Source organism: Lipotes vexillifer, unplaced genomic scaffold (assembly GCF_000442215.2).
Source record: "Lipotes vexillifer unplaced genomic scaffold, Lipotes_vexillifer_v1.1 scaffold77, whole genome shotgun sequence".
Classification (NCBI taxonomy): domain Eukaryota; kingdom Metazoa; phylum Chordata; class Mammalia; order Artiodactyla; family Lipotidae; genus Lipotes; species Lipotes vexillifer.
Genome location: NW_006792456.1, coordinates 2,620,094 through 2,638,661, shown reverse-complemented (window position 1 = coordinate 2,638,661; position 18,568 = coordinate 2,620,094). Strand labels below are relative to the sequence as shown.

Below are 18,568 nucleotides of genomic sequence, written 5' to 3'. Positions count from 1 at the left end.
GCAGGAATGTCTCTACTTTTTGTGAAGGACAAAACCCCAGGCTCAGTAATATGCTCTCAAAAATATGTCACATCAGCATAGGCAGTGTTTTCCAATGAAAAGTTTTTTAATAAACATGTTTTATTTGCTACCTTATGGTATTAAAAAGTATAAACTTACCTAATAGAATAATTGTTTTGATAATAAATATTTCCAGTGGTACACTTAAAATTAATGTTTTCATCAAAATGTAAAAGCTGTTTTCAAAACTTTTTGTCCCTTTTTTTCGGTGGGGTTGTGAAACCCAATGTAAATGTTTGTTTATAAATGTTTGCAGAAGAGTACTTTTGTTTTAAAGAGAATGCAAATGTTCTCTTAATACGAAAACACCCCAGCAAAGAATGGTTGTAAAGTAATAGAGATTCAGTGAAAAATAGGAAAAAAAAACCCTTCTTTTGGAATGTCCTCAGCCCCATGGAAGAGAGTGTGGTGTGCACCTTGGGAACCAAGTTGTCAGTACTGTAGTATTACTACAGTACGCTGATAAGAAGAATGGTGAGCATTTTCTGGTTAACCAAATCACAGAGGCCTGTTAGTTGGAAGGGATCTTGGAATTCCTGAAGCCCAGCTTCGCACCCAGTGTTCTGTCCTATTGTGGCTGCCCTGTCAAATGATACTTTCCCACCCAGAGTGAGCCTCTGGTGGTGCTGGTGAGCTTGCTTGCTCTCGGGTTAGCCCTCTGCATTTTTGGACAGCTCTAATTGTTCAGAAAGCTCCTTCTAACCCTGAGTCACTACGAATTTGTTGCTCGCTGCCTGCCAAGGAGTCTGTGCCAGTGCTGACATGAGGGCTCCTGAAGCTACTTAAAGATAGTTGTCTGGTGTCTCTTTAAGACTTTTTTCCCCAGAGGGTCCTAAGTCCTGGCCGGGACTCCCAGGTGTCTTACAGCCTGGCTGCCCCCTTCTGGACACACTTGAGTTGCTCAGTACCATGGGTGGTTACTTCATGTCTAACAATTGCACTACCTTCTGCTGGTGCTCTGTGTTGAGCTGACCACGTTTTCTTTGCACTGCTGTCAGTTTTCAGGCCTTCTAACCTTGGGTACTTAAAACTTCTAAATGTAGGACTCGATGTATTCTTAGTCTCTTCTTGGTCCAGGGCCCTCCGTGGGTACTCAGTGTGCTTTCTGAGATAGTAAGGAAGGTGTTGACTAGCTTGGGCCCTGGGTTATGAATTTGTCCCACCACTCTTTAATCTTCAAGTCAGCACCCTTTGAGTATGGCTCTTCAGCCAGCAATAAAGATTTGACTTGGGAAATCAGCCTCTGTAATTTAGATAGAAATTTGAGGTTGCCATTTGAAGTTTTTACTTTGGTGACTATGGGAAATCAAAAATTCTAAGGTGGGGCTTCCTTGGTGGCGCAGTGGTTGAGAGTCCGCCTGCCGATGCAGGGGACACGGGTTCGTGCCCCGGTCCGGGAAGATCCCACATGCCGCGGAGCGGCTGGGCCCGTGAGCCATGGCCGCTGAGCCTGCGCATCCGGAGCCTGTGCTCCGCAACGGGAGAGGCCACAACAGTGAGAGGCCAGTGTACCGCCAAAAAAAAAAAAAAATTCTAAGCTGGTAAGTAGAGTAGAAGAATTAAGATATAGATAATCCATTATCATTTAGGGGTTTATTTCAGTTTTGTTTGTTTGATTTTTACTGTTTCTAGCTTTAATTTGAACAAACTTACCATTGGATAAACTGGAAAATTTTTCTTCTTGATACAGCTGCTTTGGTAGGGGAAGTGCCTATCATACCCTTGGAAGATTAAAATTGTTGAGTATAAAGTTTATTCATTAAATGTTTACCTATTGCCTGCCATGTGCTAGGCATAATACCTAGGGGTATATTGCTGAAAAAGAAATACCTAATAATTCATGGAGAGTATGGTATGTAAAGTGAGATAGTCAGTTAACAATTACACAGGTAATTTTTTAAACACTCTTGGTACATGCCACGAGAAAAGATTGCGACAAGAGCGTATAGCAGGAGGCCCTGGGCTGGGAGCTTCAGAAGAGCCTTCCTGGAGAAAGTAATGTTTAGGCTGACCTGCTTCTTGTTTATCTGTTGTCCCTATCTTTAAAACTCACAAATTATTGAGAGAGAGCAGCTCCACTGCTAATGAGAATAGAAAGCCTACCTAATTGATACTTTTTGGGTTGGAATTGGCATTTAATGGCACGAAAGACAGCTTTAGGGTTCACTCAGACACCACTAAAAATCCAGCCACTGCTGGGGTGCCCACCCCATGATTTTCTCTCTGTACAGAATCATGGGATGCTAACATAATTTGATTCCCTCCAGTTCTCTAAATTGCCCTACTGTCCTGTTCATTCTTCACTCTTGCTGAGTCTGACAAAAGAAACCGCTAACTTCTTTGAAAGTGTTTGGAGGAAGGAAAACCAAAGTACGTGTTACGTTGTAGATATTTTGGGAAGTAGAAAACTAGTTTATTAATAACATATTTCAAGGAGATGAAAATGCAGGCTTGATTTTGGTCAGGCAAGGAGTTCAAAAATATAGTTTCCAAAATCACATCACAAGGGAACTTTTAAAGAAGGAAAGTCAGAGCGGTCTGGCTGTTCTGGTTCTTGTTCTTTTAAGCCTATATCCCCCTGTTGCGGAGACAAGGAAGGTTCTGGTTTCCTTTGCTCTCTCGCGCGCGCGCTCTCTCTCTCTCTCTCTTTTTTTTTAATTAAAAAAACAAGTATAGTTAATTTACAATATTATGTTAGTTTCAGGTGTGTAGCTTAGTGATTCACTATTTTTTTGCAGATTATACTTCATTTTAGGTTATTACAAGATAATGGCTGTAATTCCCTGTGCCGCACAGTATATCGTTGTTGTTCCTTTGCTCTTGAACCTGATTGAGAACTTTGCCAGCTAAGACCTCATTTTCATTTTGAAGTAATTTGAGCAGTCGAGGGGGAGCCCAGCAAATTTGAATTGCAGGCCCCTGCCCCTGTGGCTTTGGAAAGGCCATGCCTGATCCTTTGCCTTTCTTCCAAGCTTGGAGTGCTGGGCTGCTGGCAGGGTTGGATTATGGCCTGGTCCTGTGGTGGATGTATGTGCTTGTGTCTGGTCACCTATGGTGAATGTATGCTCATAGTTCTGTATCAGAGAGCTCCTCTGTGATTCTAAACTTACGGCAGTATTTTAACCACTGTGGCTCATTTTTCTCGCATGGCAGTGTTTAAATATTGAAAGCCAAAGTGAATCTCCACATTTGCCTTAACTGTTACCAAGCTTCATACCGAACACCTATGTAGTCAAGTTTTTAAAAAGTAATGTGTGGAATTCTAAGGGATTTTGGTTTGTATATGTTGTTGACAGTGTCTTTTTAAAAAAAAAAAAAAAACAACTTTTTTTTCAAATTGATAGGTTTAAACAAATTTTAGTAATTTGATCATGTTTGATCATGTTAAAATGGTAATTATTTGAATGTTTTTTCTGGGATTGATGTCACTTCTCCTTTTCAAGTATCATAGGCCAATCTTCACTCATTTTGTTTATTTGAAAGGTTACAGATTTCTAAATAGTTTGGGAATCATTTGCCAACCATGCAGAGGGGGAAGGCTTGCTGCTGACGTGTAAATCCAAGCAGTGAGTGTTGTTTGAACTGCTCTTTGAGACAATTTAACTAATAATATTTAAGCCTTTGGAAATTTGGCTACTATTAGACAAGCCTAGGATTTAAGTCATTTTCCAAAGGAGAATGATTCTCAAAATATGACATATTAAAATACGTATGTTTGTTTATCCCAAATGAGATTGTGAAATTTGTGATTATTCCATTCCTATCCAAATATGACCCTTCATATTTTGTTGGTTGAAAATAAATTTCTTATCAAAATTTATCCTTTGCTAAATGAATCTGGGTGAGGAGACTGTTGCCCCTTGCATAACAATTACAATTTATCCTGATCCAGGACACATTATTATTTACGCAGAAAGAAGCATTGTGCTTCAGCATGAGAATATTCTGTGGTGACACTACCCCTGCCACCTGCCATTTTCTTTACGATTGTTTTTGAGCATCTGCGGTGGCTTAAGTGCTGGTGCTGGGGATATAAAGATGAGCAGCAGGACAGAGAGGATCCTGGCCCTCATGGAGCTTAGCGTGTCTGCCTCGTTCATCATTTCCTGTAGTGTTGCTTTTCATTGTGGTTTTACATATTTCTGTCATGTGATCATTATTCCAGGAAATTGTGATACGCATTTTCACTTGATAAGATTTGCAGAGAATTTAGGCACTGGGCTGTTCTAGGAGTAAGAGTCTGCTTCCAAATAGCATGTTATTGCTCCCCTGTTGTTCAGGCACTCAGGCCTTATAAAATTTCCCAAAGAGTAAGGCCATGAAGTGCCAAACTCACTGAAAGTCAGGACTGGTGTTTTGGCAGCAGTAACATTAGACCTACATCCTAACGTAATTTAAAACTATTCTGGAAGTAAAGGGAAGACCAAAGGAGTGATTTATAGCGGCTCAGAAACCCCATGCTGGCCATAAGACCATGGTGTTAGGTCTGCATTGAGTTAATGATTTTACTTTTAATTGCTTTTCTCTGTTAATAGAACAAAAACAAGGATAGCCTTTAACTGCCAAGTATATATGACGAAGCCTTGAATTCTAATAGGAATTATTTTTAAATGTTTTTGTTTGGTTCAAATTAGGTGATTTTGAGGCTTGTAGATAAATACTGGAAAAGCTGACCTTACTTTCTTGATCTATTTTTGAAATAAAGCTAGTGTTAAAAAATTTTAGGGCTTACAAATTTATATTTAGAATCTAGATAGTATCATATGTAGGCACAGAAAATAAATAAAGTACTTTGTTTAAAATTTTCAAGTACAAATAGTACATAAGGATAAATGTCTATGCCATATATTAAGAATTTTTCTTTTGTTTAAGGCACTGAAATAATAAATCTGTTTATAATTTTACTGTTCATTGTGCAGTTCACTCTGTAAAGTAGAGGGTCAGGGAGATGCCTTGTTATTCCCCCTACGTTCTACTTTTCCTTGTAGAAGAAATGTATTCTTGGTCAGACTGTATAATAGTAAGTTCTTAAGCCACCCTGATGTAATCTTTTAAACAGATTGTTTTAAAATAAAACGAATTATGGTCAGTGTATTTTCTGATGGTGAATCTTTTAAAATAAGTAATTTTCTTTATAGTTAGGGTGATTTTGCTACTGCAAGTAGTAGAACCTGATTTAACCTGCCCATGTTAAAAAAAAAAAAATTTGTCCCTACAACTTTATTCATAAAATTAGAACTGGCCTTCCAGTGGCATCTTTGATCTGGGTAGGAAAGAGCTTACTTCCGAATATTGGGAATGAAGGTGTCTTAGTCTGTGTGAACTGCTGTTACAAAACATCATAGACTGGGTGGCATATAAACAACATTTATTCCTCTTAGTTCTAGAGGCTGGAAAATCCACGAACAAGGTGCTGGCAGATTTGGTGTCTGGTGAGGGCCTGGTTCACAGACTGCCGTCATCCTGCTGTGTCCTCACATGATGGAAGGGGTGAGGTTACACTCTGGGGTTTCTCTTATAATTCCATTCGTGAGGGCTCTGCCCTCATGATCTAATCACCTCCCCGGAAGTGCCAACTCCAAGTGCTGTCACATTGGGCGTTAGGAATTAACATGTGAATTTTATGGGGGAGGGGGACACAAACATTCAGTCGGTAGCAGCAGGCTTGTAATGAGTGCTTTAGTCTTTGAGTGTCGTAGGCAGAAGATGGCTAAATTACCACTGCTTCCCTGAAGTACATACGTTAGTGCTAGGGAGGAGCAGCCTAATGTGAGTTTTTATATCAGAGGCATGACAAATGGGACCCATGGTGTATGAAGTTCCAGTTCTTTAGTACAGGGAAATGTGCTCTTCATGCTTCTGTCTTCTAAGGCCTGCCTTCAAGTCTTAATTTACCTAAAGGTGGCACACATCTTTCCTTAAGCTTGGATAGTGTTTCTTAACCTGTTTTCCACTATTCTTTTCCTCCGCCAGAAGTCTTTTTGACAGTTTGAAATGTTAATACCCATGAAATTTTAATACTACAGACATACTGTATCTGTGCTTACATAAAAGAAAGTTTGTTTGCCCCAATGCCCAAATGAATTTTCATCCTTTGGGACCAGCATTGCCCCCATTGAGAATACATGAGCTAGGATACCTGGCTGGGTGGGTTGCTGCCCTTCCTAGTAAGTAGGCTTTGTAGGAGGCTAATCTATTATTTATTTAAGAACTTTGAGTCCATTAGACAATTTTCTGATATGGACCACTGTTAAAGGGTTGTTCCTCAAAGCACAAGCTCTTTATTCATTCATGGAGTCATACACACTTGTTTCAAACCCTCCTGGCTTCCTCATTTCCTTGCTGTTGCCACCATGGGCAAAGCCTTAGTTTATTCATTGTAGGCAATAAATAGTGTTGTCTACAATGTAGGCAATAATAGTAGGCAATAATAGTATCTACCTCAAAAGGTTGCTGGGGAAGACTGAAAAAGCGAGTAAAGCACCATGCTTGGCATAAAGTAAGCCAGCAAAAAAATGAAGTTATTTTTAATAGTACTAGAGTTTCCTTTGGTTGTTAGACTCATCAACTGTCTGCATTTTAAAGATTAGACAAGTTCTTACGGCTCTGGATTCAGTGGTGATAAACATATTATAGATGTTGGGTTCATAGCTGTATGACTTGATCCAGTTGTTTAAATCTTCACGCCCCAGTTTCCACATTTTGTTAAGATAGAAAGCAAGGTAAGTTGGTTGAAACTTCAAATATAGCAGTAATCCTAATAAATGTACATGGGTTATATTTGCCCACTAAATGACAGACTCTTGGGTTGAATTAAAAAGTAAGAGACATACCTAAGACAAAATGACTCTAGAAGGTTTAAAGAACAGAAAGCGGGTGGGGAGGGACAGGCAAATATTGCTATCAATAAAAATAGAATTAATATGTGAATATGGAGGAAATAGAATAGTTGATGTTAACAACCCACCAAGAAGATAAAATAATTATGATTTTGCATGTATCCAGGGAGTTACAGGGGAAATCTATTAAAACCACAATCATAGTGGTAGATTTTAACATACTCTGTCACTGATAAATAAAACAGACAAAAGTTAGTATGACTGTGGAGTATTTGAAGACCACCCTTATTAACGAGGTTTCATTTTAAACAAGTCTCTGAGTACCGTTCCCTTGCAAAATGGTCTGAGTATATGAATTTTGGCTGGTTTATGCAGCCATATAATGCTCTTTGTACGGTAAATGTGTTCCTGTAAAGCTCCAAGTAAACTAGTTAATTGTAAAAGTGAATGATAACCTTTTGTAAAGGAAACTTTTCTAAAGGACTTTGTATGCGTGTGAGTTTTTCTTACGTTGTCAGCTCTCACACTAGAACTTTTTCTGTGTATCCTGGTGTTTGTGAGCAGAGAACTTTGAGTGTTTAGGTTAGACTCTTGAGCCTTTTCTTTTTGCGGTACGCGGGCCTCTCACTGTTGTGGCTTCTCCTGTTGCGGAGCACAGGCTCCGGACGCGCAGGCTCAGCGGCCATGGCTCACGGGCCCAGCCGCCCCGCAGCATGTGGGATCTTCTCGGACCGGGGCACGAACCCGTGTCCCCTGCATCGGCATGCGGACTCTCAACCACTGCGCCACCAGGGAAGCCCCGACTTGAACCTTTTTATGGAAGTGTGTCCGTGAACCTGAGTAACGGTTGGTTAGCCAGATTTATTCATCAGAGTGGTTCTAGATGTGGTTTCTTGCAGAGACTCCTCTTTATTGGCCATTTACACGTGCTGCAGAATGCCTCGGTGGCAAACTGTAAACGGGGTGTGACTCTCTTGCTTTCTGGCTACTGAAGAGTTGAGAGGATTGAGGCAGAACTCTCAGAGGTCCCTTCCTGGAAACTCTCAGACATAGTTTGGTCTCTCCAGAGTCCCTGAGCAAGATCTTTTTGGTTGTTTTTTTCTCTTTTTTTAAGGTGGCACACCAGCAGTCCAGTGTATGCTTTTTCAAGTTGTTTTTTTTTTTTTTATCAGTGAAGTAGGAGGGTTTTTAAGCGTCTGCAGAACATTTGGGTTTGTGAATTCTGTCGAAGTAATTACTGGCATATGGTTTTCCTCCTTAAGAAGGGTTGGCAAATGTTGTCACCTTTTTCTTTAATTTATTTGAGCCTTTAATTAATATTGGGTATTAACGAAGTGTGTCTTTGTGCATGTGTGTAGCGCCAGTGAAAATTCCATTATTTTCTCTTTGTTGCTTTGTTCTCTAGTTTGCACAAAAAATAAATTATTTTCATGGGTAAAAACTAAATTAAAAAGGAAAACATACATTTTAATAAGTACGTAGAGAAGTACCTTATTAAATATAAGTTCGTGTTCATTAGCAGCCTAGTCTAAAAATGTGACTGCCTTGAAATTGAAGGCAGAGAGTCCAGCAGATCTGTGGAACTTAAAAGGGTATGTGTTCTGGGCTTTATGACTGATGGAGACGGTACCCCCGTGGCAGCTTGAATTGTCATTGCTCCTGTGACCTCACCTTCCCACCCTCCATCCAGTCTCCCACCCTCCCAACCAGTCCATAAATAATTAACAAGCACTTAATGTTTCCAGGCACCTTGCTAGGAGTTGAGAAATATAAACACAGTATGATGGGGACATGACCTTAAGAGCCTGTATCCTACTGATGATTATTAGTAAATAGAAGTTTTGTAATTATGAAACGGTCTTATGATGATAAGTGATAGGGCAGAGGTATATAAGGAGGGAGGACATATGTGGGTCATCTAACTCAGACGAGGTGGTGGTGGTGGTGGTGGTGGAGGGATCAGGGGTGGCTTCTTGGATGAGGTGATACATCAGCTAGCATTTGTTGGAATAGGAGAGAGCTGTTCTAGGTAGTAGTTTTGGAGGTGAGACCGGAACATGACTTTTCCTTCAGGAGCTACAAGAGTTAAAGACAAGAATATTGAAACCAGGTTGGAGAGCTGGGCAGGCCCCTCATGAGGGCTCTCATTTCTCTTCAAAGGGTTCTGGGCATTATTCTGAAGGCATGGGGATTTATTATTCTGAAGGCGTGGGCATTGGTGGATTTTAGTCATGGGAATAAAGTGATTAGAATTACATTTTAGAAAGGTCCTTCTGGCGGCAATGTAGGGTTGCGGATTAAAACGAGAGGTGAGGCACTGGAATAAGAAACTATTGCTTGAGCTGATTTATGAGATTTTCAGGAGGTGCAGGCAACCTTGGGGCCTGAATATGGGAGGAGAGAGAGACATGAAGGATGACCGCAAGGTTTCTAGCTGAGGTCAGTGGGAGAAATGAGGGTGCTGTTCAGTGAGGGAGTGACAGAGGGAAAACAAGGTTTGGAGGAAGGAATTAGGAGTTTAGTTGTAGACACGGACTTGTTGATCCTTAGGAGACGCTGCCCTTAGCTGTCCGGGGAGTGGTTGTCAGCATAGGGTAGTGGGTAACATCATCCAGGCAGACGGAAGAGGGCAGTGGGAGGAAGCCTGGAGATAAACTATAAAGAACAAAACCCTGTGTGTTGATCTAATACCCATGTGACAGGGAAAACAGATACGGTACCTTGGAAAATAAACAGATCAAGTGTTTTCCCTCTGGACTTGGCCAGGTGTTGACTTTCAGAATTTTAGTCAATGAAGAGAACTGTCAATAATAACTCCTAAAGCTGGGAGCGGTGAAGCTCCAGTTTTTTCCCCGATGGTTATGACCTTGTTGGTAGCATGTGCCAGAGCTGGAGGAACCTCTTTGCCTCTTTGGGTCTATGATAACAGCTTCCTCATCTATTTCTGTCTTTGTCTGCCAGTTTGAAGAAATAAAATTGTCTTCTTAATGAAGCAGAAAATGATAAAGCTTTTGGAATGTCTTTGTTATTTTTGGAAAATTCCAGTTCATAGGAATTAGAGAAGGGCAGAGGATTAGAGAAGAGTAATTTGTGGAGGGGGCTTGGCTTTTTTACTTCTTATTTTTATGCGCGCGCACGCGCGCGCGCACACACCAAGCCGGCTGGGACAGTGAGAACCCTTCTCTGGAGTGGAGATTGTCTTACCTCCCGCCACCCTTACGTAGTTCTCTCAAGCTTTCCTAATGGCAGCCCCACCACCAGGCCCAGTTCCAAGATGGCCAGCCCTCCTCTCTTCTCTCCTAATCTTCCCACAGCCATCGAAGTACAGATTGCTTCACTGGCCCTTGGGACACATGGCTGATAGCTAGCACCTTGGGAAAATCTAGCCCTTTATAGATAACCGCCTGGGGACACCTGTAGGTGCCATGTAAGCTGCCCCCGCAGCTGGCACCATCCTTTGTTGAAGTGGGTTTGGGGATAATGATGGTAGTAGCTTGCTGGGCTTTCTGGGATCCCTGTGCCATGGCCACGCTCTCGCCCATGCTCTTGCCTTGACTCCGACCATTCCTTCACCTTCAGGTTCCTGCGTTGTTGCTGTTGAATATCTGGAAGCACAGCTCCACTATGGCCCTGGTGGGGATGTGGGATTTTTTTTTGCTTTGACATATCCCTGAAACTTAAAAAAAAAAATTCTATCATTATGAAAACTCTACTGTTTGGTGAGGATATTGCCTTAGGACAGAGGACGTTGAAGACAAAAATGCCCCTGACATCCAAGTTCTTAGACGCTCGAGTGAAACAATCGAATAAAAAGAGTAACTTGTAGTCGGTATTTCTTTTGTATACAGACTCGTAGGAACTTTTGCTCCCCAGTCACCCCTTTGTTTTGAGGAACAATGGCGTTATTAAAGAACAGCATTAAAGAAGAACACTTAGGAAACATGTGCTGACATTCTCTGAATGACTTATTTTAAACTTAAATCGAGGACTCAGTGTTTGCTTGTCGAGAAATTTGTGGATAAGTCAGTGGTAGGAAGAGATTCATGGGATGTAGTTGGGCTGACTCTGGAGTCAGGGGTCGCAGGAGCTGGAGCACAGGTTGGTTGCTGCGCCGGAGGCCTCGGTGTGGCTTGTTCTCATTGGTCAGCAGGTGGCACCAAATAGCCAGGACGAATCTGGAGAGAGGTATGTGGTGTTTCGATTTCACCTTGGGTTGGGTTAAACATTTTGGAGTTAATAGCACTCTCACGTTTTTTCCCCCTAGAGATGGCGTCCTCCAAGGCTGAATTTTGTAGAAGTCTTTGGTTTTGATAGACTCATAAAACTTAACCATCTCCAAGGTCAAATGGTACATAACAATATTGATTTTCTTTTTTTTTGGAGGGGTTCTGACTCTGAATGCTAAAAGCCAACTGTAAGATCCTTCTATAGAATATATTTACTGGCTTAGGTGTCTGAATTTTTTCGTGTTTTTATGAAATCTTTTCAGTATATTGCTAATGGAGGTGTTAAAATTGATCTACTGATAAATTTATATTTTTGACCTTGATAATGTCTGCCTGATGGGAATCCAGGATTTTACTCCCATCCGAGATGTTTCTGTTTGAGCAGAGGTGGGTGACTCTGAGTTGCAGATGGTGATTCAGTTGTGAGGGGGACACGGAGGATGTGTTGGGGATATTCTTGGATATCTTGTGAGAAAACAGCTAATGACAAAAGAGGGGGCAGGTCTGTGCTTTTGCCCCCAGTTATTACACTACTTGAGGTGCAGTTCATTTGTTTCAGCTTAATTTATTGTCCACGGACCCCTGGTTGCGTGTGCCTTGTATGGTTCTGTGCTAGAACTTGAGAAAAAGCTGCCTTTTGAAGCACAATAGGAGGAACGTTTCTTTTCTGCATATGTGGCTTTGTTTATTTTCTTTGTTTGGTGCCATGTGTGGGGAAAAATGTGAGCTAGAGTGGTCCATTTGTGGTTGCCGGGTGGTATCTGGTTTGATTAGTGCATGAGCTCCAGTGATTAGGCTTGCTAACTCTGGTCTGTGCGTGCATTCTTGGGGCACGCTGCATGAGGTTTTCATGAAACGAGCATCCAGGTACAAAATCTTATAATTAATTTTTGAGTCTTAAGATGGGGCCTGTGGGAAGGGATGGGAGGGGGAGATGACAGAATCTTTTCCCTTGGGATATCTTCCTACAACTGTGTGTGTGGGGTGCATCTTTCTTCCTCCTCCTCTTTTTAATTTACTTAGATAGGCTTGTATATAAAATGTGCAGAAAGTTAACCACACCCATAGGAATTAAGCACATATCCTTGCCTCCTAGAATCTGTTTTTCACACAGCACCAGGATTGATCTTTTAAAAACATACATCCAGTGATGTCAGTTATTAGGTTAAAATCCTGCCCTGGCTTCCCTCACACTTAGGTTAACAGCCCTTAGTGGACTGGCTCCACCTACCTTTCCAACCTCATCTCCTTGTATCTCTCCCTGCCTACCAGACTTGGGCCACACTGAGCTCTTCATTCCTCCAAGAAGCCCTGCTGTTCTCACCTTAGGGCCTTTACATGAGTAGTTTCCTTTGCCTGGAATGTCATTCCTCTTGATCCGGGTGTGACAAGACCATTGAGAGCTCAGTTTAAATACCGACTCAGGCCTTCCCTGACCACCAGCTCTAAAAGAGCCATTCATTCCTTTTCTCTCTTTTACTTTCAAATTAAGATATAACAGACACATAATACTTTGTAAGTTTTAAGGTGTAAGGTATGTTGATTTGATATGTTTATATATTGCAGTATGATTACCACTGTAGCATTAGCTAACACCTCTATCACTTCACATAATTATCATTTCTTTTTTGTGGTGAGGATGATTAAGTCTAGTCTCTTAGCAGCTTTGAAGTTTATAAGACAGTATGATTGATTACTCACTCTGCGTCACATCACTCCAGTTTCATTTTCTTTTCTTTTCAACTATCTTGTCTTTTCTTATGTGCTTTTTTTGTCCAGCTCTTCCTAGTAGGATGTAAGTTTCACTAGAGCCAGGTCCTTATCTTGTTTACTGTTAACCCAGCATCTGGAACAGTGCTGAGCATGTAATAGGTCCCCGGAACATTTTGGTTCCATGAATGAATAATAGCTGTATTGAGGGGAGAAGCTATATATTTAATTCTCTCTTAATTCTCTGAGGGCACTGTGATAAAGATGGCAGTGGGCCAAACGTTGAGGCTGAAGTTCTTGTTTCCCATTTATCCCTGTAAAACACTGTGGCCCTGGTGGGTCCCTGAGACGTGGGTATTGGGGTGGGTAGTAGAATTTGTAATAACACAGTCATATACATAATTTCAGTCATTATTCAGTCATTTTTTTGGTATCTGTTAAAACACTAGTACTGTTCTTGCTGCTGTATATTTACTATGTCATTTAATCTTAGGCATCACTTTTCTAATATGTAAATGATATGTTTAGATAAAATGATCTGTTAGTTCTCTTATATCACATTATATGAATTTCTAGGAGAAACTAAAAGATTATAGTTTATGGTGACACCCAATAGAAACAGATTAGTTCATTCAGAATAACTACCCGAGGTAGGTATTCATCCAGCTGTAATAAAACTTTAAAATTGCAAAGTTTAAACTTTAGAAAGGGTGGGAAGAAACCCACCCTTTGTTGGGTATCCGTCAACTCATTCAGTCTTCTCAACAACCTGTAGAGTATCTTCCCTCCTTCATGTCTGCGGAAACGGAGGCTCAGAGGTGTTACGTGCCTTGGCCAAGGTCACACACATGTTACGAGGCAGTGCTGAAGTTCCCACCCAGCTTCGACTGACTCCAGAGACCTGCTCTCAGCACGTAGGAGTTGTGTTACCTTCTGCTCACCTTTCCCCAGTAGGTTTTGTGGGGATCGACAGCTTAGACTCCTGACTAGGTTTTCCCTTCTGTTTCTCGCAGACCCCTGAGAAGGAGCTGATGTGGAGAAGCAGCTGAGGCGGTCCAGGATGACGACCACAGTAGCCACAGACTACGACAACATCGAGATCCAACAGCAGTACAGCGATGTCAACAACCGCTGGGACGTGGACGACTGGGACAACGAGAACAGCTCCGCGCGGCTCTTTGAGCGGTCCCGCATCAAGGCTCTGGCAGGTAGGGTGCCCTTATGTCCCGTCATGGAGGCCTGGGATGCCTTCCAGGTCCCTTTGAAATCATCCACCCCGTCCCCCTCTCAAGATCAGCTCACCTCTACTTGAACACATCCCACCAGAGCAAGCTGTTTCATAAGGTGGCCAGTTTCCTATCTGGGGAGCTGTCAGTCCCACAGCCCAGATGATTCAGAGCACAGGGTGGTTTTTATAGCCGTTCAGAAAGAGATGCCCTAGGCTTGTCAGAAATCTTGTATTTTTAACACATCTTACATTTCAGTGTATTGAAGTATACTATACCTTAGACACAAAAATACAGTTTGACCCTGGAACAACATGGGGGTTAGGGGCACCAACCTGCTGCACGGTCGAAAATCCACGTATTTGAGTCCCCCAGAACTTAGCTACTGATCGCCCACTGTTGACCTGAAGCCTTATCCATAACATAAACAGTCGATTAACACATAATTTGTAAGTTATATGTATGATATACTGTATTCTTACTGTAAAGTAAGCTGGAGAAAAGAAAACGTTATTAAGAAAATCATAAGGAAGGGAAAATACATTTACTGTACATCTGTATATTTATTGAAAATAAATGTGTAAACGTAAGTGTAAGTGTGCCTGCACAGTTCAAATGCTTGTTGTTCAAGGGTCAACTGTATACAAATTAACATGTTTACTTAGGGCCTGTGATATATAAATTAACTTGACCTGTTACAGTACTTGCTTTGAGTGACCAAGGTTAGTTAGTATCACGTGCAAAGGTTTTGGATCTGAAAAGCAATAGCTTAATCTGGTGAGGGCACATTTAATGCTATAACAGGTAAGTCTGCCATTGATAAAGTTAACAGGCACACATCCCTTACTTCATGATTTCTCACTCCCTTGTTGCTGTTGAATACTTAGGGCACACTTTTACAAGGGCCCTAGGTGGGGTGGGAGTGTTTTATCTTGGAATTGCCCTGAAAATCAGGAAGGGGTTCAGTCACAATGAAAACTCAGCAGTATTGAATATGTGTAAACCAAGGGGCCAGTGTGGAGTTTATTCAGAATCTTCCCTCTGTACTTTGAGACCCCAAATAAAATGATTTCCAAATGAGAAAAGTGGGTTTATGTATTTTTCCCTAATATCTTTAATTATGACAAGTAAACAAAAGTCATGACTTAAACAAGTAAGTTTCCTGTTAATTGTGAAGATAGCTGACTTTACAGTGTAATCTGTTTATGAGGCATGTGTCATTTGGAGTTCTCTTAATTGTAAGCAAAAGGAAACCTAACCCAATGTGGTTTAAATGACAAAGAGACATGACAGAGAATAGTAGACAAATTCAGCATTTAAGCCAGATTTGCTCCTGGGCTTAGATAGTATGACCAGGACCCAGTTTCTTTCCACTTTTTGGCTTTCGTTGCCGGTGTGGACTCCATTCTCAGGTAGGCTCTTGGGTCCCTGGAGTCCCAGGATGGCTGCCCCGGGTCCCAGATCTGTTTGTAAGGACATCCAGTAGAAAAGAGCACCTCTGCTTGCCCAGTGCTATACTTCCACTATGGCCGTGGAATCAGTCTCACTGGCTTGATTGACTGTGCTTGGGTCACGTGCCTCTCTCAGAACCTCTCTCCACTGGAGTCAGAAGAGGATATGCTGATTGACATCAGCTAATCAGAATGCATCTTGGGGTGCAAGGAATTGTGGGGTTGGGAGTGGCGAGGGGGTCAGTCCCACCCAAACAGCTTGGCTAGAAAATTTAGAATATAACAGGAAGGAGGAAGAGGGAAATGGATGTTGAGGATGCAGGCAACTAAATGCTATGGAAAAATTGTTCAGCTGCCTTAGGATAATTTGTTTTTTGAGTGGTGGTGATTTGTAGGTCTTTCTTGAGCTTGCCTGATTCGAGGGCATAAATGATTAACCAGATAGTCACTCTAGAATTAGAGCCTTATTTTCTAGCTTATTCATTAACATGGAACCTTAGGGAAACCATGATCTTGTCTCGTGCTAGTGGATCGATTTGTACTTTAATGTCTTACCTCATTTTCTTGAGGTTTCATTTGAGCTGTTAGACCAGTATGATATTAGTGGCCGGTTATCTTTGATCATGAGTCATTTACTTTCTGGTTCCAGACTACCAGGTACAGCTGACCCTTAAACAACGGGAGTTTGAACTGTGTGGAGGATTGGTGTCCCTCGCCCCTGTGTTGTTCAAGGGTCAACTGTAGTATCGCCCTTTAAAGAATTTTATTCGCAAACTGCAGAGCAGTTCCTTGCTTTGTTCTTTTCTGTAGTTCCAGAGGAGATCCCCAGCTGTCCTTAGGATTAATCAGTTGTCCTTACACTTCCTAAGATGTCTTTCCCTCTGTGTTATCCAGGTCCTTGAACAAATGCTAATAATAGTAAGCATACTTACAGTGTGTCAGGCACTGTTTTAAATGCATTGCATATATTAACAGTTAATCCCATAACAACTATGAGAGAGATTATTGTTATCTACAATGTATAGATGAGGAAGCTGAGGAACAAAGAGATTAAGTAGCTTGCCCAAGGTCACACCGCTGATAAGTGACTGAAGGCAGACTGACTCCAAAGTGTATACTCTACTATTTTTTTAATATTCAGTAAAATGCAAAATGATTTAAAGCTCACTGGTGTAGAGAATTGATGATGGGTAATGCAAACATGTTAAAAAGATCTTTAGAAGGCTCAGAAATGCATCCTGTGGCTTGAAGAAGCCATGAGTAACCACGAGAAGTTACTGAAAAGAAAACATGCTGGCTCCAGGATAAATAATGTGGAAAAAAAAAGAAGAAAAGAAAAACAAAAAAAGAATTGCCTTTAGTGAATCCAGAAGATACCAGGAAAACCACCTGTTCATGGAAGAAATTATCTTGCTTTATTATCTGACTTCCCAGTTCTGTGGGACAGAAAAGTCTGTGAGCTCTCTAAGAAGCCTTATAAGCTGATAGCGGGAGTAACAGATCAGACCAGCACCGTCTAGAACTGTGGTTTTAGAATTTGAGTGGTCTTCAGAATCACAGCACAGATTGTGGGCCCACCGCCAGAGTTTCTGATTCAGTTAAGTCCGAGATGGTACTTGATAATTTACATTTCTGACAGGTTCCCAGGTGATGCTGATGTGGCTGGTCTGGGGAATCCCATTTTGAGACTGGTGTAGAGTATCGATGGTCATCTGGTCTACTTCCTTGGGTGTCTGAGGCCATTTCATCTAGAAACAAAACAAATGAACAAACAAACCAAAACCAAACTCACATACAGAGATCGTATTAGTGGTTACCACAGGGAAAGTGGGGTGAGTATGGGTGAAAGAGGTGAAGGGGGTCGACTGTATGGTGAATGGATGGTAAATAGAATTGTGCTGGTGATCACTTCATAGTGTATACAGATGAGGAATTCTATTGCTGTAAACCTGAAACTTACATATTAAAGAAACCCTTTAATCTTTTAAAGAAAGGTAAAAGCTAAACATTTTCTTTTTACAAGTGATGGGTGTTTATGGTTTAGGTTATATTTTGTGGAATCAACACAAATTAGGGGAAGTCTTTTTAAAAGTGCAACATTTAGCTTGACAATATTGATAAAGTAATTAAAATTAATATCTTTATGTCAATACTCATAAATAGTGAATTTAAAAAATTAGGAGGCTATGTACCAAAATATTCCATGTTTCTTTCTGAGTAGCTTATTTGTATTTGAACTTTTTCCTGAAATAAATATGAACAATTTTGTAATTAAGAAAAAAAACAACATAAAAACATCTTAACATCTAATATCACATTCAAAAGTTTTGATTAATTTTTCTCCCAAAATAATGGCATAGAGAAATAGTAGGCGAAAGCCTGTGTTTGAATGAACATTTAAAAAAATGACAGAAATTAAAAACAAGATTACTTTGGGAGTTGTCACTTATCAGCATTTATGAGATAAAATTTTGCAGGAGAGCCTTTCTGCTAAGGTACAGACATGGGAAAAGAAATTGACCTTGAGTTTATGTGGTTATGGGGAATTAAGAACAGCTGAGAAACATAGGAAAATGAGGTGAAAGCACCTAATTGTATCTTTCACATTACATGGATAGAGTAAATAACACATAGTAGTGGCTGTATGTGTAAGCCAGATTCCCTTTAAACGTAAGTATTTATTTGAGTGACCAAGAATTTTGGTGGAGCATTTAATCAGCTAAAGCAGTGATGTACTTTAAATGTCCAGATCAGTGCTGTCTGGAAGAAATATAATACTAGCCACATGTGCTTTTAAATGTTCTAAGTAAGATATTTCACTTAATCAGACAATCCAAAATATTGTATCAACATGTAATCCGTGTAAAAAACTTACTATAAATGAGATACTGGACATTTTTTATACTAAGTCTTTGAAATCCAGTATATATTTTATTTCCCATGTTTCACATGGTCATTTTTAGTCCCACGTGGCCAGTGGCTGCGGGTTTGGACAGTGCATCTCTAGTGCCTTCACGTAGGTGCTTTTATTGGTGAAAACTTTATAGATCCTGCTG

The 18,568-nt window shown here is 40.8% G+C and overlaps 1 protein-coding gene across 1 annotated transcript in view; it reads left to right on the top strand.

The window, feature by feature from the left end:
* Window positions 1-18,568, top strand: part of SPTBN1 (spectrin beta, non-erythrocytic 1) — a 202,211-nt gene that overhangs the window by 41,289 nt on the left and 142,354 nt on the right. The window contains exon 2 of the mRNA XM_007465683.1: window positions 13,849-14,043. Within this exon, the coding sequence (XP_007465745.1) occupies window positions 13,896-14,043 (148 nt within the window). The 5' untranslated portion in view covers window positions 13,849-13,895. The remainder of the gene's footprint in view (window positions 1-13,848; window positions 14,044-18,568) is intronic.